Source organism: Ochotona princeps, chromosome 1 (genome assembly GCF_030435755.1).
Source record: "Ochotona princeps isolate mOchPri1 chromosome 1, mOchPri1.hap1, whole genome shotgun sequence".
Classification (NCBI taxonomy): Eukaryota; Metazoa; Chordata; class Mammalia; order Lagomorpha; family Ochotonidae; genus Ochotona; species Ochotona princeps.
In genome coordinates, this window is record NC_080832.1 from 51,258,869 (window position 1) to 51,285,243 (window position 26,375).

The window sequence follows — 26,375 nt, forward strand, 5'->3', positions numbered from 1 at the left end:
TGGTAAATCTGGCTGATAGCACAAAAGAAAATTTCTACTGCTGATCCTTACACATTCTAGTGTTAGCGTATGAAATGGCAAAGAGGACAAGAAAACAGAAAATAAAGCTTTTGACAACTTCTTCTTTTTCTCTATTTACTCCAAACAAAACAAAACAAGAAAAACCTGGTTGAAAGTAGATCTATGTATCTACCTCTTATTTTGCTGAGCGAGATACAGACAGAGCTCCATCTACTGCTTCACTTTCCTCCCCAACTGCCCACAGATGCTGGGGCTCGATCAGGACAGAACCAAGAGCTATCATTCTATCCAGGTGGCCCACACGGGTAGCAGAGATCTAACCACTGGAGCCATCAGTGCTGCCTCTAGAGTTTGCAATGGCAAGAAGCTGCAATCAGGGGCCAACGACTGGGGCTGACCAACAGCCCCTCACAGGGTACAGGTGTTACAACCTCTAGACTAAATGCCCACCACAGATGGCTTTTAAAAGATGCAGGAGACTTTTTTTTTTTTTTTAACAAATGTATACAGAGCTCTAACCTTTCAAAATCAAAAGACATTCTATAATGATTTTTACAGGGATACCCTATTTCACTAATTAATGCTATTTTTGTGTATTTTGCCCCTTTTTGTTTATTTAACTGTAAGCCAGTTTGTTTTTTTTTTTGTTTGTTTTAAAGGTTTATTTATTTTTATTACAAAGTCAGATGTACAGAGAGGAGGAGAGACAGAGAGGAAGATCTTCCGTCCGATGATTCACTCCCCAAGTGAGCGCAACGGCTGGTGCTGTGCTGATCCGAAGCCGGGAACCTGGAACCTCTTCGAGGTCTCCCACACAGTTGCAGGATCCCAAAGCTTTGGGCCGTCCTCGACTACTTTCCCAGGCCACAAGCAGGGAGCTGGATGGGAAGTGGAGCTTCTGGGATTCGAACCAGCGCCCATATGGGATCCTGGCATGTTCAAGGCAAGGACCTCAGCCACTAGGCCATGCCGCCGGGCCCCAGTTTGTTTTCTAAAAGTGTACATTAACTAGGGTACTTTAACTAGTATCAGCTAACAGAGAAATGTTCATATTTACTGTTTTTCTAAACAAATAAAACTACTAAATTCATTAATAGATGTAACCAAAGAAAGATTCCTAGGTCATTTAATTTATTAATTTATTGATTTATTCCAAAAGCAGTATTTCAAGTTCTCGCATATTTCATTTCATATAGGATAATGGAACAAAATGGCCCAACCCATCTTACAGGTTCTCCTTACTCTGAAACATTACTATAAGCCATAAAATCCAGCAGGGCTCTGGTACTCTGGAGAAGCCTGTAACCAAAGTCTGTGTTACCTGCTGATAAATGTGAATGTGTTTGAACATAAATTATTGGAACATTCTTCCAACTCTCAAATTTGATTAACACATTTTCTCTCAAGTTGTCCTAATTAACTTGCAGCTTTCAAATTTTGAGATTATTGCTGCCAATTCTAGACAGACATTAATGCACAGTCTGTTCTAATACCCTCAAAGGCAAAATTGCAAATATAAACCCTTTTTGACTTCTAATTAACTAGACATTGGAATGTGCCATGCCCCATAATCTCTATTAGTGTGTGGATATAATTTTTGCTTACTTTTTTTGCTTACTTCATAGGGAGCTTTCAGAAAGAACTTATTAAATAAATTCTCTTTTTGCAGTTAAAGGCTTTTTCAGTTATTGGGAAACATCATCGAATGCCTCCAATGTGCCCAGTACTCTGCTGGGTGGTACAGATATCACCATAAACAAGACAGACACAGCCCCTGCACTCATGCACTTTCCGTGGAGAGGAAGGGAATAATAACAAAGACACACAATTGAACAGATAGAAAAAAATGCTCCCATTTTGTGAGCTGAATAGCACCTGACAGCATCAAGCCCAGTACAAGGGCTATCAAAACTCACTTTCAAAAATACAAAACTATACTCAGTAAAGGACTTCAATGAGATCACAGATCAAGAGGGCTGCAAAGGGTGGAAGGGGTTTAAGGATAGGCCTCAAATTGAAATAGCAAGACAGCTCTTAGTGATGGATGCAAAGCATTTTGAATCCACTTAATGCCACTGAATTATACACTTGAAAATGGCCAATTGTGGGCAGGTGTTTAGTGTAGTGGCTAAGTTGCAGCTTGGGAAGTGTATGTCCCATATCAGAGCCTTGGTTCAAGTCCTACCTATTTCATTTTCAATTTAGCTTTCTGTGAATGTACACCCTGGGAGGCAGTAGGCAATGGCTCAACTGTTTGAGTCTTTGACATTGTGTGGGAAACCTGAGAGGAGTTCCTGGATCCTGATAGCTGTTGTGAGCATTTAAGGAGTATTCCAGCAAGTAAACTCATTCTCATTTCTGTGTGTGTGTATGTGTGTGTCTCTTACATACACACACACATACACACACACGCACGCACACTGATGCTCTTTAAATAGAAACAAAAAAGATGAATAAAAATAGGATGAATAAGAGAAATGAAAACACACCCACTCAGAAGCTTGTATACCAATGTCCATAGCGGTACTACTCATGACAGGCAAAAGCTAGAAACAGTCCAATGCCCAACAATCAGTAAATGGATAAAAAATGTGACAAGGGCATACAATAGAATATTACCCCACAATAAAAAAGAAATGAAGTAAGATTATATGCAGGGGCCCAGTGCAATAGCATAGTGGTTAAAGTCCTCCCCTTGAACGCCCCGGGATCCCATATGGGCGCTGGTTCTAATCCCAGAAGCTCCACTTCCCATCCAGCTCCCTGCTTGTGGCCTGGGAAAGCGGTTGAGGACAGCCCAGAGCATTGGGACTCTGCTCCCATGTGGGAGACCTGGAAGAGGTTCCTGGCTCCTGGGTTCAGATCAGCATAGCACTGGCCGTTGTGGCCACTTGGGGAGTGAATCATTGGACGGAAGATCTTCCTTTCTGTCTCTCCTCCTCTCTGTACATCTGCCTTTCCAATAAAAATAAATAAATCTTAGAAAAAAAAGATTATGTGCAACCATATGGAAGAATTTCAAAAGTATACCACTGAGTGAAAAACACACAGTATGGCTCTACTTAGACACATGCAGTGCTTTAGAGAAGGTAAAACTATAAGGAAAGAGGGCAGGAGCCAGCGTCTAGGGGAAGAAGGCACTCTGCAAGGGGCACAAGGGAACATCATGTCTGTGTGCATGCGTTTGTCAAATGGCACTTCTAAGGGGTGAGCAGCATGGCATGGCAGGCTGAGCTGCCCGAGTCCCAGTTCCTCCACTTTCTGATGCAGCTTCCTGTTAAGGCGAGCCCTAAGAGGCAGCAGGAGAGAGTATGCCACCCCCATAGAGGCTGGGATGAAGTCCCTCACTCCTGGTTTAGGCTTGTCCCTGGTGCATCTGGGGAATTAACCATCTGAAGACAGACATCCCTTCTTCCCACTCCCATATTTCTAATCAAATGATATACTTAGAATTTGTAATTTTTATCACTTATAAATCATTCCTCAATAAAGCTAATTCCTAAAATTAATTAAGTTGACGAGTGAGCACTGTGAAATACAGATTAAGCCACCTGTTAGGATACGCAAACACGATCCTGAAATGTCAGTACTGAGTCCCAGCTCCTGTGTTTCCAATCTGGTTTCCTTCCTTTCCTCTGGAACAGCAGATGATGGCCCCAGTATCTGGGTTCCTACCACCCACGTGGGAGACCAGAAAGCAGTCCTAGGCTTCTGGCTTTGACCTCGTCTAGCCCCAGTTATTATGAGCATTCAGGAAGTGAACCAACAAATGTACGATCTCCCTCTCTCTTTCTTTCAAACAAACACATTTCTAAAACTAGGTTTAAAAGTGTAACTAAACTGAGCATCCTAAAATGTTCCCAGGTTAAGATTTCTATATCCACATCTCTTTCGTAAAGATTGAATTTATATTTTATTTATATGGGACATGTGTAGTGTTGTGTTTCTCATAATGAAATAGATCTTTGATGAATGCAAACAATGCTTAGCCAAATTGCTCTATTTCCACAAATCTTACCAAGGCAGTAATTTACAACACACAGAGGCAGGTGAATTTTATCATTACCAAAATGGCATTGTTTTCACTGTGACAGAAAAAAAAAAAAGCAGTGTCTCAGACTCTACTTGCACAGAGATCTCATTTATTCTCAAAGATAAAATTTCTCTGGGAAACTCCTGAATGAAGACCTCATACTGGACGGATGAATACTGACTGCCTGTGAGACACCGCGCTCCTATGAAACACAGGGCTTGCCTTTGCATTTTCTGCTTTTTTACTTTAGAACTGGAACACACAACTTCCTGTGTTCCTACCCCCACCGTAGCATCTAAAAACTGCAGTATTTACTTTTGACTCCTTGAAAGGATTTCTATATTTAACACATAAGTAGAGCTGCTAGCACCAGAAGACTCACTTCCTACATAATGTATGTCTAAGCCAATGATACAGTATTACCAACTTGCCTGATTCTAGTAACCATAAATGCAGTTGAAGGTTCCAGGGCCTCGCTTGTGAGGACAGCTTTGTCAATGCTCAGCTAGGGTGGAGGGGCTGACCTTTGTCCAATGCTTACCTGAAAATCCACTACAACAGGCTGTATTTCATGGATGTCCCCTGATGTTCCACAGGGTTTCTGGAGTTACAGAACAATTACACTGCCATGCAAAGAGGAAAAGGCTAATGGCATCTTGTTTCTACCCAGTTACTATTAGATTTAGAAAACCTGATCAACGTTGACAATTGCACCAACTCACTGACGTGCTTTCCAAAAAACGATGGATATTTCCAGCTCAGCAGAGGAATTATCCTAAGATTAGTGAGCAATGATTAATTTATCCTCTTAACTGACCATAAATAATGGGGATTACATTTTTCCATAGCCATTCTCAGTTGCCACCAGACACTCAAAGTCCTCATGGTGAACTGGAGGAAGAAGACAGATTAATTGGATTAAGCATTGGTTTTACTAGGCTTTTTTTTAACCAAAGTAACAGCCTGTCTTCTGCTTTGAGTAGCTGTTTTCTAATCCAACTTTAAAAAAATGACTACTCCATATGCAAAAGGAATTATATCAGCATGAACATAACAAATGAACACTAAGTTACAGAAAATTGTGTACTGAAGTCAATATCTAAAACTCACATTGCTCTTTTCTCATTCCTAACCTTCAATGGTATTAAGACAAAGTCTGATGTGCTGGCACAGCATTTGAAAAAACTACGTGACTTTTGTTTCTCAAACTCCAAGAAGGGGAAAATACTTTAGACCTCTCTTTTCCTCCCCTTCCTGTAACATTAGAAATCAAATTTATGAGGTCAGCAAATCAGTACTTCAGATCATCACAGCAGGCACAGTTGTACAGAAGCACAGTCAAAACAACACCTGGTCCCCAACACTGGTTTTAACACAGATCTTATATACAAACGGTGAAACAGTTCCTGAAACATTTATGGTGTCTTTCCTTATAAAAATGAGCAACCATGTTGTTCTGGCACACAACTATTAGTTACTTTCCACCCACTCCTTGTTTCATTTTCACTGGTTTTTCCTCCAGTCATGACATGACTGGCACCTGGGAGGGGGCTTCAGTCCAGGCCCTGTGTCCTGAGACAGTAGAGCAGCATGTGAATGAACACACAGGCATGGACCCAGTCTGCTCGAGAACAATGGTGTTCAACAAACCTGTAGTGCTGTATGCCTCCAAAAGTGCTCTGACACTCAACCATCTTGCCCTGCAAGAGGAAACCAATGCAAAACCCACCTGTGTGTGGCCAAAGCAGCTGGGGGTTTCTCAGTTAAGACTGGACTCCATTTCCTGCCAGGGAGTGCCAAAAGATGACGCCTCCTTCCCCTGTCAAGCCCAGATGTCTAATATGAGTATGCAAAAACAAGTTGTGACCATGAAGAGAAGTGCAGGTTCCACGGTCTGACATTGGAGTGCATGTGTCAAAGCTGAGCCTCATTAGTGGCTCAGACAGAGCAGTGGAAAGCATATCCAGATGCACATGGAGGATATGGCAGTCCATAGGAACCTGCAGAGGACACCGGGTACCAGAAGAGAGGATGGAGGACAGAACAAATCAATCAACTACCCCAGCCATGTGTTGGCAGTGGAAATCTGGGCAAATGGAGACTCTAACGTGACCTATGCCAGACAGCGGATTCTGGAGAGATTTCATCGTGCTTGGAATGGCGAGATTGGCAGCAATTCGGAACTGTTGAACTAACAAAACCACTTGAGCAGTGCCATCGGAGAAGCCCCACACTGGGAACCTGCGATGGGTGGGAAGCTGGTTGGAGTTTCTCCCTTTTTCTTTCCTTTTGCCCCAGATACAGAAAAAAATAGTAACAATAATAAGAACATGGAAGCAATGGTCTTACCCACTTTCCTGTAGCCCTTGACCCTTTGTGCCCTAATCAACTATGCAAAGATTGTAAAAATAAAATAATTACCAAAAAACAAAACAAAACAAAACAAAACAAACAAACAAGTTGTGTTTCTTTGCAAACTGTACGATACGCCACCCTGGTCCTCATCAACACAAAATTTCATTTTCTCTAGTTTCCTAGGAGCTTTATAAATTTTTTTAAAAGAGTAGAACTTACAATTAAAAGGAACCAGCTGTTTTTGTTATGAATTTTGGAGCAGCTGGCTCAGCTACCAAACCCTGTAAAGGCTGAGAAATAAGATAACATCACCCACTCACTGAATGGGTTTCCCAACACTGCCAATACTTCACATCTGAATTAAAAATACAGAAATTAATAAAAATGATTGCAACCTGTTCTCACAGCCTCTTGCAAGGGTGGCAATGTCTGGCCCATAGGCCTTCATTTGGTCTGACCTTGCCCAGAAAAATGCAGAAGAAACTCAAAATTCAATATATTTATAACAGCCTTTTTTTTTTTAAAGATTTTATTATTATTGGAAAGCCGGATATACAGAGAGGAGGAGAGACAGAGAGGAAGATCCTCCATCCGATGCTTCACTCCCCAAGTGAGCCGCAACGGGCTGGTACGCGCCAATCCGATGCCGGGAACCAGGAACCTCCTCCAGGTCTCCCACGCGGGTGCAGTGTCCCAATGCATGGGGCCGTCCTCGACTGCCTTCCCAGGCCACAAGCAGGGAGCTGGACGGGAAGTGGAGCTGCCGGGATTAGAACCGGCGCCCATATGGGATCCCGGGGCCCCCAAGGCGAGGACCTTAGCCGCTAGGCCACGCTGCCGGGCCCATAACAGCCTAACTTTTAAGCTGATAATTTTGCATTACCTGCTGATGATGTTACAAATATTCAAACATCCCTTGGTAGGAAAAAAAAAAAAGTCCTCCACTCCTTCAAAGTGAGACAAACTAGAAGCCTCAGGACATCACAAATGAAAAAAGAATAAGATGCCAAAAATCTTACAGGTCACATTAAATTAAACAAAATTTTCAAAATACTTATCAAAACAACGATGGTGAAAATACAGAGTTAATGAAAAAATTTGACTTAGATGTAGCTTGGGAGACCTGGCATAAAGTGAAACATGGGGCTCCCTGATCAAATGTTACGCATACGCAGATTCCCGGGACAGGACTCACCAATAGCTCTCAGTCACTACCCACGCCTGTCCCTGCCATAGTTCCCTGCACCTACCCTTCCCATGCCCCCATCTGTCCCTGAAACCTCATATGGCTTTCAGCCAGAGACTGTCTTACTGGTGCCTCCCTATTTCTTTCCTCTGCAACCGAATCCTCTTTTTTTTTTATTTGTATATGGTTGCTATATTTTATTTTCCAAGTAATACTGATTAGAAATATTTATACACCTACTTTTCAGCCCACAGTTTAGCAAGCTTATTTGTATGGCTTTAAAAGTTATAGCACAAGATCTTTACATTAAAGATGGGGGGGGGGAAAGATTCTATTCAAAACAATGCCTGATATACTATATACATGTTTTTCTCTGTGCTTTAAATACATCTATTTAAAGGACACCTTCAGAAACTATTCTTGGCCTGTGTGTGAAGTGATGTGCAAACTTCTTAACTTGGCACATTCAGATCTTCCAACCCTCAGCTATAACATCCTTTTCCAGCCTTATCTTCTCTGACTTTCCAGCATGCATCCTTGGCTCCCAATAAACAAAGTCATCGTCACCCACTTAGTAAATCCAATGCGCAGGATACACCATCAGGGTTCTAAAGTCAGATTAAAAGTAAATCTACTCCCATTACTTACTAGCCTTGGGAGTCATCTAAAACACAGGAATCCTAACAGTTCCATCATTGGATTGTTGCATAAAGGAAGCTAGCAAATGAAGCATATCAGGAAGATTACTGCATATATAAAACAAAGGATATGTAGAGGACTACTGAGTAGATTCAGAAAATATGGTATGTATGGGATAGCTCAGTACTGACCTGCAGTTTGACAACTGGCCCCAAGCCCTTGCATAGGCTGTGCACCCAAGAGAGCTCTTTCCTCAGGGTAAGTGCACCATGAGGGAACTTGGGAACTGGGTTAAAATTCCTAGCTCCAAAAAAAAAAAAAAAAAAAAGAAAAAATTCCTAGCTCTGCCCAGCTGCTAATATCTTGCGGCTAGGTGAGTTTGGGAGGGGTTCGGGCCTTGGGTTTGGGGGCAAGTGCCGCTCCTCACAGTGTGGTGGCTGTGGGGGGTGCCCCTGCCGGGTCATACCCAATGCTGGGGGCTCACGCCAAAGACACTGCTGCAAGGCAGTGAACGAGTCCTCGGCCTCACCCAGGGCGGCCAGTGCACCATGTGGTGCCAGGCTTTGCCTGCTGGCCGCCCAATGGCCTGCTCTGGGATTTTTTAAGATATGTTTGCTACCTGGGGACACCCATGACTAAGTCCAATTTTAGTGTAGGTGAGTAGTGAATCTTGGGTGATTCCCACTGACAGGGTCATGGAAGTTTTAGGCATGCGTTGGGACTGAGACCTGGTGGTTTGGAGGGAAGTACCCAGGAGACAATAACAGTTAGTCAGATACACCAACCCAATTCAAAATACAGAAATGGCCTGTTTGCCTAGAACATCACTGGTTGTCACACGCCAGCCCACACCAATACTATGGATGGGGGCCTCTTTGGCAGTGATGGGTACCATTACCCAACTGTTTGGTGGAATGGTGGAATGGTCACATTTGGCAGGGTCAAGACTGTATCCAGCACGTGAGAGAACTTGGTCTGGAGGTAGACTCTATGGGGTTGTGTGGGCCCAACCCTGTGGAAATACAAGTTCCCCTAGTTGGACACCCTAACAGGGTTGAGGGGCGCTTGTGCTGGAATGGGGGCTGCGTTCTATCTAGGAAACAGTTGCAGTCACCCGAGGCACTAGTGTGGGCTGGGATTGGATGCACCAGGCCAGTTCAGACCCCAACACCATCTGGTGTCATGGAGAACCAGGGTAGATGTGGGACTGACTAGGCTGGGTCTCAACCCCCTACTGAGCCATGTGTGAGCTGTATGTGGGTATGGACGAGCCATGGCTGGGCTGAAACATCCAACAACAAGAACCAGAATGGGGTGAAAGCCAGCCAAGAAAAGCCACTGTTCCTGCTAGGACAGGAGGTGAACTGAGTAGGGTTGGTTCAAGGACCCCCTGGTATGCGCAAAATCTGGCATTGGGAGGGGTTCTGATGGAGGAGCCTGGGCAACTCCTCTGGCAGGACACAGTCCCTGCAGGTAAGCGCAAGAAGCATGATAGGAAACAGCCCAGAATAGGCCATGGAAAGTTTCCCACTGGCACACATTCAGCATGGGTCAGGGGCAGACCAGGCTGAATCAGTTCATGTCATCCACTGGCAAATCCGATCACCAGAACAGATTGTGGGTTGAGCCGGGTTTGGTGGCGACAAAACAAGTACACACTATGGAATGCCAGGGTGAGGTTGCCTGTACTGGATGTGACTGCAGCACCCAACCAGCACACGTGAGATCCAGGAAGGGAGGGACAGAGCTGGCAGGGGGATTAAGGGACTGGTCCCCTCACCGGACAGCTACTCCCACTGGAGAGCGTGGGCTGGGATGAGGACAGATCAGACTAAGCAGGGCTACAACACTTGTGCGCTGCATGTGGACTAGATCAGGGAAAATCCAGGCTGGGCTGATTATTCCTGTGGGTGCAAGCATAAATTAGAGCGGGTGAGGGATGTTTGGGCTTGGCCACAGCATCAGCTGGCAGAAGCTGGCACTGGGGACTAATTCTGTCAAGTCAAATCACAGAACCACATAAAGAGTGCATAAACTGGGACTGAGAGAGACCTGGGAGGGAAAAAGTGGGTTCCCCCTTCCTGGGTCACTAGTCCTGTGGGAGGGCATGAAAACTAGGACAGGGGCTGGGGTGGCTAGACAGAGAGGCACTCAACAACATCCGTGAGGGCTGGATGGTTGAGTTGGTTAGATGGAACTAAGCTTTAATACCCAGTGACAAGTACAAGAGCTAAATGGGATGGGGGACAGACTAGTCTTCTGCTACACATACTGGCAAACCAGGGTAGGGGGTGGGCCTGGTGGGGGTTATTGTGAGTCACCCCAACTAGGCTGCAGCTTCCACTGGTTGACGTAAGGGCCGAGTATGTGCTGGGCAGAACCAGACTGGACTGCAACACCCATTGGTTCCAGTGCAACTCGGGACTGAAAACAGAACCAACACAGCAATTGAAACCACCAGCTGATCGGGATGATGGACTGTGCTGGGCCCTGTGCTTGCTAGAACATACAAGAATCTGGTCTGGGAATACCTCAAGGTTTCTTTGCAGATCTCCCCAATCGAACTGATGGACTCAGAACTCTAACCAAGAAAAGACAGAAGACAGAACAGGTCAATCATTCATCTCAGCTATATATTGTTGGCAGTGAAATATGGGGCAAACGGAGACTTTATGATGGACCATATCAATCAGTGGACGACCTCATCGAGCGAAACTGGCAGCGATTCATAACTGGAGAACTATTAAAACCACTTGAGCAAGGATCTCAGAGCATGCCCCACATCCGGGACTTGGGGTGGGCGGGAAACCGGGTGGGGCTTCTCCCTCAATATCCCCCTTTACCTCAGATACATGATGGAAACAATATGGACATAATAGTATTACCCACTTCCCTATACCCCCTGAACCTTTTTTTTTAACCGCAATTAACTATGTAAAGATTGTCAACAACAATACAATAAAAAAAAAAAAAACCTGATGGTGAACTTTTACTAATCCTTTAAGATCTAAGTCTGAAGCTACCTCCACAAAACCTTCCTGAATCAGCCCAACTAGCAGTCATTTACCTTCCTCTAAAAGCTGAGTGATTAAGACACCCCTGTCCCATATCAGAGTACCTGGATTTGACAGCCACAATGTGTTTTATATACACATGCTCCCTTCATTGTTTGACACCGCTTGCCACTTAAACATCCAGCAAAGGAGGCCTGGTAGAGTAGCCCACGGGAGACCGGCTGGTAGAAAAACCACACTTAATGTACAACTGGGCACCCTGTGTGACAGTAAAGATGCACCTCACAGCATGTTTACTAACAAATCTGAGACAAAAACAAACATTTACATATAAATCGGTAATTCCTGACTTGCAGGAAGAAATGCAGTTGGGTCGGATGGCATGGGTGTGTGATGAGCATCACTCCTCGGTTAACAAGGCTACGAGAAATTTCTAGCTGCGTGGCAAGGCCCGGCAGAATGTCTCTGGTCATCTCATTGCTGCCTCACCCCACTGTATGGACATTCAATCACCTCTCTGATGTTTCAGAGAATTCTCCTGTGGGTGGTGGTGGTGTTGTTTCTGCTAATGTGAAATGATTCCTGTAACTGGCATAACACCTCAAACTGATCAATCATGTTACGATAAAAACATCTTTACTGACGTAAGGCAATGACACACAGCTAAAAGTACACAACAGTACGACTGAGCCCACAATGTCTCCAAACATTCTGTTATGTGCCTCCCTTTGTTCTGAAGTTTGCCCTAATATAAGCAATGTTTTGCTTAAGAAGTGGCTTGATAATATCTTGGAACAGATGGCAATCATGGAGGTACAAAGAGTTTGTTTACTATGTGCCTCAAACTGTTACAACACATGATATGACACATTTTGGTTTCTCACCAAAGAAAGCAGAAAGCATATGGGGCATCTTCTAAAGGGAAATAAATGTGAACCCCCCCCTCCAAATGGCTTAAAATCTCAACCTTATATTGGCATTTCTTTTTAGGGAAAGAAAACAGTTTATAAGAACTTCTACCTTATATTGGCACTCATATTTACGGAAAGAAAGCAGTTTATAAAGATAAAAGGAAGCTTCTTGTAAAGGCCCTCTGTTTGTAGATTGGCTGAGCTGCCCTGATCCCTTTCACTGCCCTTTAACAAAAGAACAAAAAACAATTGAATCAGCACTAGGTGAAGATGGTGGTAATTAATGCATGATCGATTATAAAACTTAATAAAGAATCTACGTTATATGCTTTTATAAATTCCATTCATTTATGACCTTTTAACTCTGTACTCTTAATATTTTAAGTAATATTAGTTTGTGTTTAGTGAAAACTAATTTTGACTATCAGTAAACCACTTGTCACTATGTAACTGCATGTGATGCCAACCATGGAGTTCCTGGCTTTAGCCAGGTCACTGCAGGTTTGCATGAGTAATAGCTTGCTGAAAATATTTTCTCTGAAGTGAAATAATAATAATGTTTTTTTAGGATTGATTATGTAATCATTCTTTTGTAATGAAGTAAAAATGAAACAATTGGATGTTGTGCAAAAGCTTGTGCTGATTTGTGTATAAATAAAGAAGGCAACTTTTCTGAGTTGTCCATTATGAGCATCATGCCATAGTGGTCCACGTCTCATCTCTTCTTCTTATAGTCTTGCCAATCCATTCATCCTTCACAAGCTCTGAGTCAGCCAGAGCTGGTCTCTGGTACTGACTCATAATTCTAAAATTCCAGACTCAAAGTTTATTTGAAATGGAGCTAACAGGGCCTGGTACAGTGGCCTAGCGGCTAAAGTTTCTGCCTTGCACACGCCTGGATCCCATGTAGGCGCCGGTTCTAATCCCAGCAGCTCCACTTCCCATCCAGCTCCCTGCTTGTGGCCTGGGAAAGCAGTCGAGAATGGCCCAAAGCCTTGGGACCCTGCACCCATGTGGGAGACCTGGAGGAAGTTCCTGGCTCCTGGGTTCAGATCGGCACAGCACCAGCCATTGGGGTCACTTGGGGAGTGAATCATCAGACGGAAGATCTTCCTTTCTGTCTCTCCTCTCCGTATATCTGACTTTATAATAAAAATAAATAAAATCTAAAAAAAAGTTTAAATGTTTAAAAACAGAAAAATTGAAATCCAAAAAAATGTGAACTCCAGGACATATACATGGCCCCAAGAACTTCAGATATAAGACTGTGGCTCTATACCAATGACATCCAGAATATGTGAACGTCACAGACACACATCTGTTTCAAATAGAATAACTAATGTTTGGAGTTCCTTGGCTTTGCTGAAAAACTGCTAGCAAAGAATGTATTCTTTAAAGAAAGCTGCGCTTGTCAAGCTACATCTGTGAGGGGTAGGAGCTGAGACAAAGAGACAAAAACAACTGTAGATAAATCTCTCTCTAAATAATTACAGATGCCAGGCCCAGCGGCATGGCCTAGCGGCTAAAGTCCTCGCCTTGAACGCCCCGGGATCCCATATGGGCGCCGATTCTAATCCCGGCAGCTCCACTTCCCATCCAGCTCCCTGCTTGTGGCCTGGGAAAGCAGTCAAGGACGGCCCAATGCATTGGGATCCTGCACCCGCGTGGGAGACCCGGAAAAGGTTCCAGGTTCCCGGCTTAGGATCGGCGCGCATCGGCCCGTTGCGGCTCACTTGGGGAGTGAAACATCGTAGGAAAGATCTTCCTCTCTGTCTCTCTCCTCCTCTCTGTATATCTGACTTTGTAATAAAATAAATAAATCTTTAAGAAAAATAATTACAGATGCCAAACCAATAAATCTGCACTGTAGTTTCTCAGTTTAGACTCTTAGATTTGAGCAGATTTCTTTAAGATTTCACAACACTCTCCCAGTAAGGGCTCAGTCTTCAGACCTACAGAGCATCATGTACTGACCCAAGCTTATGGAAAGAGTTCGGTTGCTCCATTATGTTCATGGTGTAAAGTGTTGAGCTGGAATTTATTATAAGAATGTAAAATCTTACATTATTAATAAATAACTAATTTGGCTAAAAAAAAAAAAAGAAAAGAAGTGAGAAAAACTCTCATGTTTTACACAGAGCCCTCCAAGTGGCCCTTAAACAGACTGATCTAAAATTTAAATCATGTGAAAGCATTACTTTAAATATTTCCATCTAAATGGATATTAAAACATAACCATGTCTTATCTAGGCAAGACCCTCTGAGATTTCTTTTTTCCTGGTGGCCAGTAAGAAAATATAGAAAGTTGCAGCCACTTGGGTAGTGAATTATCAGAGGGAAGATTTTCCTCTCTGTTTCCTCCTCTCTTTCTGCAACTCTTTCAAATAAATAAATCATAAAAAGGAAATGTGCTTAAAAAAAGTGTGTTTGCTCTGTCTCTCACATGTTAGAACTATCAGAGTTAGTTGTTAGGTAGAAATGATCACGTCTAGATTCAACATTTTCTATATAATTATGAATAAAAGCATAAATAGGAGTCTATTATATCTATCTTACATTTCCCTCCCCTTGACATCTCAACACACACAGCCACCCCACTCCCAAATAAAAACGGAAAAAATTAACAGGAATTTCATGTGTAGTCACTGGCTGGGGCTAAGATGTTAGTACCCCGTGCTCTGGCTCTTAATAGTTGTGGATCTAATACTAAAAATCTGTTTTGATTCAAAATCAAAATGTGGCCAATCTGATTTTATTTAAAATCAGATTCCTTTTATCAGTGCTTGCCTGGCCAACAAAATGAGCATTTCTGAATAGACCGGGAAGATAAAGCTAACACCTACAATGACAACTCTACACACTTACTCTTTATGCACTTATTCCTGCAAAGCAGTTGACTCTTCAGGAGTGTGACCTACAGCCATTAATAAAATATGGTTAGGGCAAAGGTGCCCCAGTACCAGCCCACAGTAGTGGCAACTTCCTGCCACCATTTACTTGTCAGAGCTGATTTTATGGAATACCATTGTTCAAGCCACCATTGACAAATGTGAATCCTTTGAGATGCTGCCATTTGAAATTGCAACACAAAGTCAAAACTCATAAAAAGGTTAATTAAGCAAGATGAAAAGACTTTTACTGTTTAAAAACAGTCACCAGACAAGCTCACCAGACTTGGCATTAATACTTATCTACCAAGAAAAGTCAATAAACATCCCCCATGTAATGAGTTGTGGTTTTCTATTTTTATAACACCTATCTCAAGATTGCTTTTTGGATCCAATAAACACATGCAGAACACTGTGGATGCAATTAAATCTTCAGTCAAAAAAAAATAGCAGCTAAACTCTAGATCAACACACTTTCCTTTCCCTGACAGCCATCCACCAAAATTGACATTGGCCTTTCATTTGTATTTAACAATCTAAAGCACGAATTGAACTCAATTTCACTCTTGAGTAAGTGATGCTCACTGAAGTGGTGGGGGTGAAAGGTGGCTGGAAGAGGAAAACACAATTCCCTTTATTAAGAGCAACAGATGGGAAGTTCCAGAGCAGCAGTCTGTAATCTTGGTTAAAAAAAAAAAAAATTCAATATAATTTTACATTAAAAAAAAGTGGGGTGCGAGTTTCTGACACAGCAGTATGGGAGCACCCTGGGGGGTGGTTCCTGACACTGCTTCCCACTCCAGCTCCCTGCTCAAGTGTACCCCAAAAGCAGCAGAGGATGGCTCAAGTATTTGGGTCCCTGCCACCTGCATGGCATTTAGGGAGCAAACCAGCAGATACAGGATCTCTTCTTACCCAACCCTTAACTCCCTCCTTCCTTAACTCTCTTTTTTCAAATGAATTTTTTAAAAAAGAGGAAAGTTTAATAAAATAGCACAACTAAAATACAAGCTTCACAGAGGTGAATAAATACAGAAGCAGGCTTTCATGTTCTGAATACCACAGATGCTCACAAGTAACTCGCCCTTGATGGTGCATGTCAAACCTGCACCAGAATTTTAAATTTATCTATGTGAGGGGTAGGGGGCAGTGCAGTGACGCTGCAAGCTAACTCTCTGCCTGTGGCACCAGTATCCCATATAGGCATCAGTTCGTGTCCTGGTAGCTGCACTTCCCATTCAGCTCTCTGCCTATGAGCTGGAAAGGCAACGGTAGATGGCTCAAATCCTTGAACCCCTACATCTACATGAGAAACCTGGAAGAAGCTCACGGCTCCTGGCTTCAGATTGGCTCCAGCTCCAGCTATTGCAGCCATTCTCACCAGTGGACAGAAGATCACTGTCTCTCCCTCTCAGTGTGTAGCTCTTTCAGATAAAAATAAAATAAATCTTGCAAAGTTATATATACAGAGAGGAGGAGAGACAGAGAGAAAGATCTTTCGTCCAATGATTCACTCCCCAAGTGGCTGCAACAACTGGAGCTGAGTTGATTTGAATCCAAGACCCAGGAGCTTCTTGCAGGCCTCCCACACGAGTGCAGGGTCCCACCTGGGCCGTCCTCGACTGCTTTCCCAGGCCACAAGCAGGGAGCTGGATGGGAAGTAGAGCAGCTGGGATACAAACCAACACCCATATGGGATCGCAGCACATGCAAGGCAAGGAATTTAGCCACTAGGCTACCACACCGGGCCCCAAAATAAAATACCCTGCAAAAAAGTTTATCAAGCAGGAATAAAGGAGGTTAAAAAAGCCACGTTGGCCCACATTTATGTCCAATATGAATTTCATATTTATCCCCATAATTAAACCTTAGTAGAATCCCAAAAGGCTTCTGACTTAAGATTAAGGCAAGTTATTTCCTCAACTTCTTACTTGCACCCCATAGGCATGGTAAGGAATTCCATTTGCTGAAAACAGTGGCAATGTAAGCGCAGCCATGCCTGTGAGGTCTGCATCCCTCTGCAAGTGCTACTGTGCGCATCACCGGGACACAACCAGGCCAGCCAGAGTGGGTGTGCACGAGTCCCAGGCAGTCTAGAGCTACCTGTTCTGAACCTCTGCCATGTAAAACACCCACAGCTCCTTTGTGGGTGGTACCAGGCTAGGCAGGTGCTCAGAAGTGTGGAGAGCTGCCTGCTCAAGTCATGTTTGAGGTCTGGTTTGTTTTTGTTAAGGTTTGTTTAACTGCAATATGAGGTCAGATTTTTGGCAGCTGAGCTGCAATAACTAAATGATTCATTTTTGAAAATGACAAGGTTTCTGATGACTTGATTAGGAAACATTTCTGAGGTTCTAAGGCAACATAGCAGTAAAGATGCGAGAAACAGAGTCAGGGGATTCCTTTTTTAAAAAAGACAGGACTCCACTTTCACAACGGTGATAAAAGTACAAATTTTCCCTCAAATACAAAGATGTTTTTAAATTTCAACAACAAACTGTGCAAGCTGCTGCTTCCTTATCTATACATTACACACCACAAGGCTGCTCCACCCATCCCGCCAAAAAAGGCATACAAAAGCTCTTTCTTCATAGCAAAGGACTATATAAATGATCATTTATACAGAATGTTACATTGGAATAGGTTGAAATTAGGCTATCTTCCACTTTAAGCTGAACTCATAACCGATTTGAACTCATTCTCAAAGAAAACTCCACGATGTGGCTTTATGCATGATTCCAAGTGCATCAAATACAAAACAGTACATAAAATCACTGACATGCCATAGGAGTGTGGCATGAAGGACAGAGGGACCAACCACTTCTTGGACTAATCAAGGACCAGTAGCCACACTGCTGGTAGGAGAATGGACACACAACACACGGAGGCAAATGTGGAGAGCCAGGTCTGGTTCCCCGGAACTCTTCAGCTAGGCTGGAGCATGAAGGGCTAGAAGGCGAGAGGTGAGCAGCAGGGCTAGTGGGTCAGCAAGGGCCTGAACCCACAGGCCGCCAGAACAGGCAGTTCCAGCTTTTCCTAGAATGGATGCCACCAATGGCACCAAAACAGAAAAATGATCTGGTCCACCACTTCAGAAAAACCATCAGGTGTACTTATAACTGACACAAGACCAGGGAAGAGGTTATGACAATAATCAGGGGCAAAAGGGACAAAGGCACCAAGTGAGACACTGCAGGGAAGAAAAGGGAGGACTGGTTTCAGGATTTAGGTCAACACCAAGGCCCTTGGTACGACTGAACTAAACAACCAAGGTAGAAGGAGAAAAAAAATGAAGGAATTACAATGAATTCCAGGATTCTGACTTGAGCAACCGGTGGAGGTGAAGCATTAAGAGAATTCAGGAGGCAGCAGAGATGGCCATGCACGGCAGCTTTTGCCTTCAGTGAGGGGAAGCAGGGTTGTACATGGCTGCTATGGGAAAAGGGCACTTTTGTCGAGTACGATAATATCAGTGCACCCAAAGGGAACTGTCTAGAAATACTAAATGTGGGCCCCAAATATGCAGACTTGGAAATAACAGCCCGAATCTGTGGCTGGAGCCACAGAGCATAAGGGACCCCCAAAGGTGGGGTGGGGGTAGGCGACGAGCACACAAGGTCAGGGACTGAGGCACCTGCAGCACAGGGTCAACAAGAACGCCGAAGCAAATCACAGAAGGAGCACAGCTCAGCGTGTAAGACACAGCAGAACTGTTCCTGAAGTGACTGTTACTGCTTTCAGTTTGGGCTGATTCGGTTCCCTTGACAAGAATATCCTTATGTTTGTATTTAAAGTCACTGTACAGAGTCTGTGCTATTCACTGCTATATGAAAGGAAATGCCCACTTTAGTCTCATTTCTTGATTATTCCAAAATGCTGGGGACACCTTTACACTATGCTGACTTCCTTTAGGAGGTAGTTTAGACTAGTTTATTTCCATAAACGAGTTGTCTTATCTTTTCTACCTCTCTTTCTGTGCAAATAACAATCAGGTGTTTTTTTCAGAATAAAGAGAGATAGGGGATCATGAACCAGATTATTCCTTCACTGTAACCAGCTCAACAACACACTATCACTGGAAACTTGTCCTAAAGGATTAGTTATACTGGCAGCTTTCTCTACTAAACTCAGCAAAAGCTCTTCAGCATAAAAGCAAGATACGGTGATTAACTTCTGAATGATAGCCAAAATCTCTAATTTAGGTGTAATACATAATTATGCATTTTGTGGTATCAGGGCTCAGAAAATGATACCCCAAAGTGAAGGCCTCTGAAGCAGTTTCTCTGATCTCTGATTCCCTGCTCCGTCTCCCAGCCAGGCAAGCCAGAGCAAACAGAATTTCCCTTCCTCAAGGCCTATTGTAAAAAGCAGAAACTCTTCCCCTAAATTCAGCCACAATACCTGAACTTAAAATACTACAACCTCCCCCACAGACACTCGCTGTGTAACAGCTGGCACGAAGAAATCTAACCTGAGGAACTGTTTGACTACCGTTTCAGAAGCCCTGTCTTACCCCCGAGACAAAGAAATAATGCAACTGAGAAGTCAGGAATCTTTCATTTTTTAAGATTTATTTATTTCTTTGAAAGTCAGAATTACAGAAAAAGAGAGGTTTTCATCTGCTGTTTATTCCCCCAAATGCCTACAGCATCCAGGGCCAGACTAGGCAGAAGCCAGGAACTCTTCTGGGTCTCCCATGTGGAAACAGGAGCTCAAGCACGTGGGCCATCCTCCACTGCTGTCCCAAGTGCGTCAGCAAGAAACTGGATTGGAAATGGAGAGGCCACGACTCAAAACAGCATCCATATGAGGTGCCAGCATTTCAGACAGTGGAACCTAACCCACTATGCCTCTCAAGCCCAGTGCCAGCCAAGAAGAATGCTACTGCCCTGGGAAACAGCAGGTGATTGCCCAAGTCCTTGGTCCCTTGCCACCCACATAAGAGATACAGAGGGAGTTTCAGGTTCCTAGCTCCAGCCTGTACCGGTGCTGGCTGTTACAGCCAACTGTGGATTAAACAGGTGAGTGGAAGATCTCCGTGTCCCTTCCTCTCTCTGTCTCTCTGTCTTTCATATACATAAATGAAACTTTAGAAAAATCATCAAACAGGTCTGTCTGAAATTCCCTTCAGTCTTCTATTAAATCACACCCCTTTTGTCCAGTCACAATCCATGCAGCTGCCCATGCTTCACAGAACCCAGGCAGAAAAGCAGCTAGTTAGTCCTGGGCATTTGGATCTTCAACCTAATGGCTCCTGCAGCAAGTGTGCAGTTAAGTAACTTGTTAGATACCTGGGTCCCTATTAGAGCGCCTGGTCCAAAGCCCTGCTCCAATGCCAGCTTCCTGCTAACCAGGATCCTGGGAGGCAGTATGATAGCTCAAGTGATTGTGCAGACCTGAAGTTTTAGCTGGCCCACTCTTCACTCTCACCAGCACTTCAGGAGGGAAACAGAGGATAGGAGTTCACTTCCTCTCCCTTTCTCCCTCTATGTCTCTGCCTCACAGATAACTTCTATTTAGGATTTATTCAATGATTTTGAAAGCCAGAGTTTAAGGGAGAAGAGAGTAGAGGTTATCTTCCATCTGCTGGCTCACTCCCCAGATCACTGCAAGGGCCAGTGTTGGGCCAGTCCAAAGCCAGAATCCAGGACCTTCATTCAAGTTTCCTACATGGGTGGCAGAGAACCAAATACTTGAGCCATCTTCTTCTGCTTTTCTCAGGCCATTAGTAAGGAGCTGGACTAAAAGTAAGTAAGGAATGGCCAGGACACAAACCAATGCCCATATAGGATTTCAGATTCCCAGGTGGCAGCCCCACTCACTACACTGCAAATTAGCCCCAAAACATACTTAAAAAAAATAAAAGACTAAAAAAGAATATATTTGGGGAACTATGGAAAGTAAAAGTCTTAGTAACCTAACCTATAAAACACAGATTTAGGAATTTCTTCAAAAAGGTTATCCTTAATTATCCAAAACACCGAGTCTGAAAACACACTGTGGCCTAGCGGCTAAAGTCCTCGCCTTGAACGCCCCAGGATCCCATATGGGCGCCGGTTCTAATCCCAGCAACTTCACTTCCCATCCAGCTCCCTGCTTGTGGCCTGGGAAAGCAGTCAAGGACGGCCCAAGGATTTGGGACCCTGCACCCACGTGGGAGACCCTGGAAGAGGTTCCAGGTTACCAGCTTCGGATCGGCACAGAACCGGCCATTGTGGTCACTTGGGGAGTGAATCATCGGACGGAAGATCTTCCTCTCTGTCTCTCCTCTCTCTGTATTTTGTAATAAAAATAAATAAATCTTAAAAAAAAAAAGTCAATGCACCATTTAACTAGTTTGCTTTCTCCAGGAAGAAAGCAGCAGATAAATACATGAGACTAGAACCAGGGAAAGATCCCAGGCAGGCAATGCCATGGAACCACATGAGTCAGAGCAAAGGGCCCTGCACTTCATTAGTTCCAAGGGTTTCCCAACAGCCCTTGGAGTTAGAAACAAAGTCACCGACTTCCACTTAACTGTCCTGCTTTATAGAAACAAAGTTGCTAACTTCCAGTTAATTGTTTTGTTTTAGATTTCCCATAGGTACCCCTCCACCTGTGGACATGTGAAAATTCACCTCCCTGACCCACACCACCCCTCCTGCCACAGTAGGGTATATGAGACACATCTCTGAATACCGTGTCAGAGTGGGGCAGCACTATTAGGCTGTGAGGCTGTCAGTATTTCTCATGGGGTCTACTGCCCAACCTAGGATTCAGCTTGCTTCTCCCTTCCAAAGTTTCACCTTCACAAAGTGAGATCTATATATCCTTAAAGGGGCCATTAGATGTCCTTTCCTGCTCTAACAAGCTGTTGAAATTTCCTTGGCATCACAGTCTTTTAAGATGAAAAAGACTGAATTGGAAATATTGCAAATGTTCCAGGGAGGTCTGTTACTCATCTGTGTCCCACAGCAGAGCCCATGCTCCTTGGGCAGAGCTGATACTCTCTCTCAGCCACTATCTCCACTGCCCAGCTCAGAACTCAAAACAGAGGGTGTTGTTTACTTGGCAAACATGTGCAGAACAAATGACGGTTACCAGTGAGATAAGCTCATCCTTGGCAGCACAGTGAAAATCAAGTTCTTCAGGCCTGTTTCTGAGAAACGTTGGGTTGATCACCTGGATGTGAGAAGAGCTAAGACAAACTTCAGATGGAGGTATGAGAGCTGCTGCACGACGGATCAGTCCAAAAGAAACCAGTTCGTTAAAGGTGAACTTTACTCCATGGGTGTCTCTCTGCACTTCAAAAATGTATTACAATACAACATCAAGCACTGGCAATTGTTTACTTCCCACAAAGAAAGATGAAGGAGCAGGGATCCAGGGCCAGGTATTTGCCACAGTAGTCAGAGGTTACTTGGGATGTCCACAGCCCGTATCAGTGTGTCTAGGGTGGTCCCAGCTGCTCTCCTGACCCTCCTGATGTGCAGCTGATGATGGCTCATGGTCTTGGGTCCTCTGGTCCCCGTGGGAGACCTGGCCTGGTCTGCAGCTCCTGGCATCAGCCTCACCCAGCCCTTGTTGCTGCAGGCATTCAGAGTGAACCAGTGGGTAGAGAGAGCTCATTCACACTTTTAGATGACATAAAAATAAATAGACATATAACAAGAACTTTATCTAGCCAATATGACATGGCTGGTGGTTAAAAATCCAGCTTCATATATTTAGCCTAGAAGTCAAAAAACTTGTATCCTTCACTGGAATGCTTGGACTGGACTCTCAGTTCTGGCTCCTGACTCCAGCTTCCCGTTAATGCATGACCTGTGAGGCAGGGGTGATGGTTACAGTAACCGATTCCTGCCACCCAGGTGAGAGACTCGGACTTCTTTCCAGCTCCAAGGTTTGACCCAGGCACAGCTCCTGGAGTCAGATAAACCTGGAGTTAAATTTTTGCTCCACTGTGTATCTAAACTCTGGAAGTCTGAGTTTCCACTTCTGAAAAGAAATGAATAAGACTACTTCTCATAGGGTTGCAGCAAGGCTTATACAGGCATGCATGCAGTGCTCAACCACAGGAAGTACTGAAAAATGTATGCCATCATTCTGACCTAAATCCCAATTCAGCCCCCATCTCCCTGTGTATCCTAGACTTAATACTAACTATAAACACACTAATGAAAACAAAGAGTCACAACCAATACCAGAATTATCAATCATGGATACGGTAACAGAAAAAAGACTGAAACTCAGAGAGAGAGAGAGAAAGAAAGAAAATGACTAAAGCTCAAAAACATAGCAAGCCTTGAATAAATTCCAGGTATTCCTCCCTGCCCACCCACCCTCACCACTGGCCTTAAAGCTTGCAAGTTTTATCACAGATGACTCAGCATTAAAACATCAAAATGAAAAGGCCTGAACAAACTTCAAAGCAAGTATTCCCAAAAACTTTAGTGCCTGTGGCAGATGATGAATCTAATGAAATACATGTGTATATATGCCTGTGTGTATATATGTGCCTGTGTGTACACATGTCTGCAGCTGCATGTGTCTGTTTGCATGTGTGTGCCTCGTGTATATATGTGCTTGTGTATGTATGTGTGCCTGTGCTTGTGTGTATGGGCCTACGTGTATATATGCATCTGTATGTGTATGTGCCTCGAGTGTATATGTGCCTGTGTGTGTGCCTGTGTGTGTGTGTGTGTGTGCAGAGGAGGATAAAGAGAGAGCTCAACAATAACTACAAGACTACCATTTAACATTTTTTCCCTCAGCTGAGGTTAAATTATTTGTTCCCTTCAGACCTTAAGATTGATCAGTTACGTGACTATTATTTAGTGCCTGAGTAATGGCAATTGTTCAATCTGATGGCTGTGTTATGACAAGACCATTTCAAGTGCACAGGATCCCTTTGTAGGAATCAGACAAAGGATACCCAGAGCACAGGCTGGTTTTCAGTACCCACTTGCCCAAGTTGGGCGCTATTGTGCAAGGACACAACCACACATGGCAGTCAGGCTGAGAGGCACAAAGATCTTCAGACACTTAAGCAGCACACCTGTACACTGTTTACACGATTCATACCCACACACCCCAATATGACTGAAAGACTTGTCAAAGGCTGAACTGAGTAAATGAAGACAGATATTCATCACAACTGAAAATACAGTTTCAAAAAGTTTGAGAGAGAAACAGGTTCTTTTCCTTTGCTTCACCTTTAACTAACCAGCCCTGGGATATTGCAGCCACCTGGAACTGTGGGGATAGGCAGCGGGTAGAGGCTTCAACACTGTAAAATTCTAGTCTGTGGCAAAACCTATGTTCTCTTCCCCAGCACCCTCTCCCCTCCCTCAGGAAAGGGGAAGGAAGGAGGAACCCACAAATACCAATGGGATCTACTCTTCTGAGTTTGCAAAAACAGCAGCAAATAAGAGACCGTAGTTGTTTTCACAGCATTAAAAAGCTGTAATCCCAGACGACAGCATGCTAGATGCGACAGGAAAATAGTCTTAAAACATTAATTGTCAATTTTACCTCCTTTCCCCTCTCAGAAAGACACAGAATTATACCTGTTTTCTATTGTAAATGCATATCTATCCTGCTAACCTGCACAGTAACTGCTTACCTTAAACCATTAAGAAAGTGTTATTTTTTTTAACACTTTTGTAAACTAGTCCTCTGACCTGCATATAACACAGTGGCTTCAATAGCTATTTAAGGAACAGAAATTCCAAGTTAAATATGGTACCTTATTCACATGCACAAGGAGACAATGTACAAAAATATTCACTGCAGCATTCTTTCATAAGTCTGGAAGCAATCTAAATGTCTATTAAAGGAAGAATGCATTAATAAAATATAATACATGCATACCGCAGAAAACCATCAGTTTAAAGTGGAAAGAATTTGCGCTCCCAGCCCAAATTGAGGTAGTGTGTGGGTAAGTGCCAAACATGATGCAGGAAAGAAAAAAAGCAAGTTGTGAATGATGTCAACTGTATAAAAAATTTAAGACCCTCAACATTACCAATATTCGCTCTAATTGAAAAAATATTAAGACTATGAACAATATAAATGTTCCCCTCAAAATGATAGGGAAGAAGTCCCGTTTGGTCAGGGGAATCGCTCGGCCCCTGAAGACCACAGACGTGGTGTTTGTCCGTCTCCACCTTGGTGGCAGGGAGCTGGGCTTTGTCATCTAAACGGGGCTGATGTGAAACAACTGATGGAAAAGTGCTAGCATGCGGCGCACAACGCTCCACAGGAGACCAACTCGGAGTCTGCACCTTCTGCATATTACAACGTGGGTTAAAAAAAAAAAAAAGTGAAGGAACACAAGGACCAGCAGGCCTCCACCTTCCTCCTGGCAGGCAGGTGGCGACCCGGCAGCGTCCTGGGCTTTCTAAATTTAGCATAGAGCTCAAGAGGGCAGTTAGCCGCGGTGTGGCAGGGCTGCCCCCCGGGGCTTCGCCGTGACCTTGGGCACACATATCGTCCACCCGTCCCCCAAAACACACACACACACACACACACACCATCTGCACTCCGGGAGGCGGACGGGCAGGCAGGCTCACCGCGGGAGACAGTACCAAAGTGACAGGCCAGGGGCAGGGGGTGTGTGGAAGGCAGGGCCGACACAGACAGCAGCGCCTCAGTTCCGCGTCCTCCGCCCCGCGGTCCGGGACCCTCGGCCGAGCCCGCCGCAGCCCCTGTCTCGGGAGGTACGCCGGGGGAGGGAGGGGGGACCCGGCCGCTGCGCCTCACCTGTCTTGAAGCTCTTCTTGTCCGTGGACTCGAAGGTCTTGAGCATGGACACGAAGAGCACCCCGGTCGCATTCTGGATGCCGAACACCGACCCGTTGCACCACATCGCCGCCAGCATCACCAGCCAGCCCCAGCCTCCCTCGGGCGGCTCCGGAGGCTCGCCGTTCGCCGCTCCCGCCAGCCTCACCTCCACCTTCTCCGCGCATGCCTCCAGGCCGTCGGAGGGTCCCGGGCCGGGGAGCAGAGCGTCGCCTAGGGGCGCGGAGCCGGGCGGCTGCTCCTCGCTCGGGTCCCGCATGGCGCCGTCGGGCTCGTCCCGGGAGGACTGCATGGCCCGCGGCGGCCCCTGAGGCGCGTGGGGCGGGAGGGGGGGCGTGCGGTGGCGGGGAAGGCGCGGGAGGTGCGAGCTGCCGGCCGAGGAGAGGCCGGTGGATTCCCCCTCCGGCGGCAGAGCGGCGCGCGCGGCGCGGGGAGGACGGCGGCGGGCACGGAGGCGACGCGCAAAGCCCTGCGGGCGCTTGCCACTCAGGCCTGGCAGTCCACGGCTCCGCGCGGCCCGACGGAGCCCGCGGCGCCCGGCGGCCTCTT

The 26,375-nt window shown here is 44.8% G+C and overlaps 1 protein-coding gene across 3 annotated transcripts in view; it reads right to left on the reverse strand.

Moving 5' to 3' along the window:
• The window catches only part of SLC16A10 (solute carrier family 16 member 10), a 136,717-nt gene extending 110,561 nt beyond the window's left edge, over positions 1 to 26,156 (reverse strand). For 2 of the 3 annotated variants that reach the window (XM_058658537.1, XM_058658480.1), the window contains exon 1: positions 25,788 to 26,156. In XM_058658537.1, the coding sequence (XP_058514520.1) occupies positions 25,788 to 26,118 (331 nt within the window). In that variant the 5' untranslated portion in view covers positions 26,119 to 26,156. The remainder of the gene's footprint in view (positions 1 to 25,787) is intronic. The other variant, XM_004580500.3, reaches the window with a different exon arrangement.
• Positions 26,157 to 26,375: the final 219 nt, after the last annotated feature.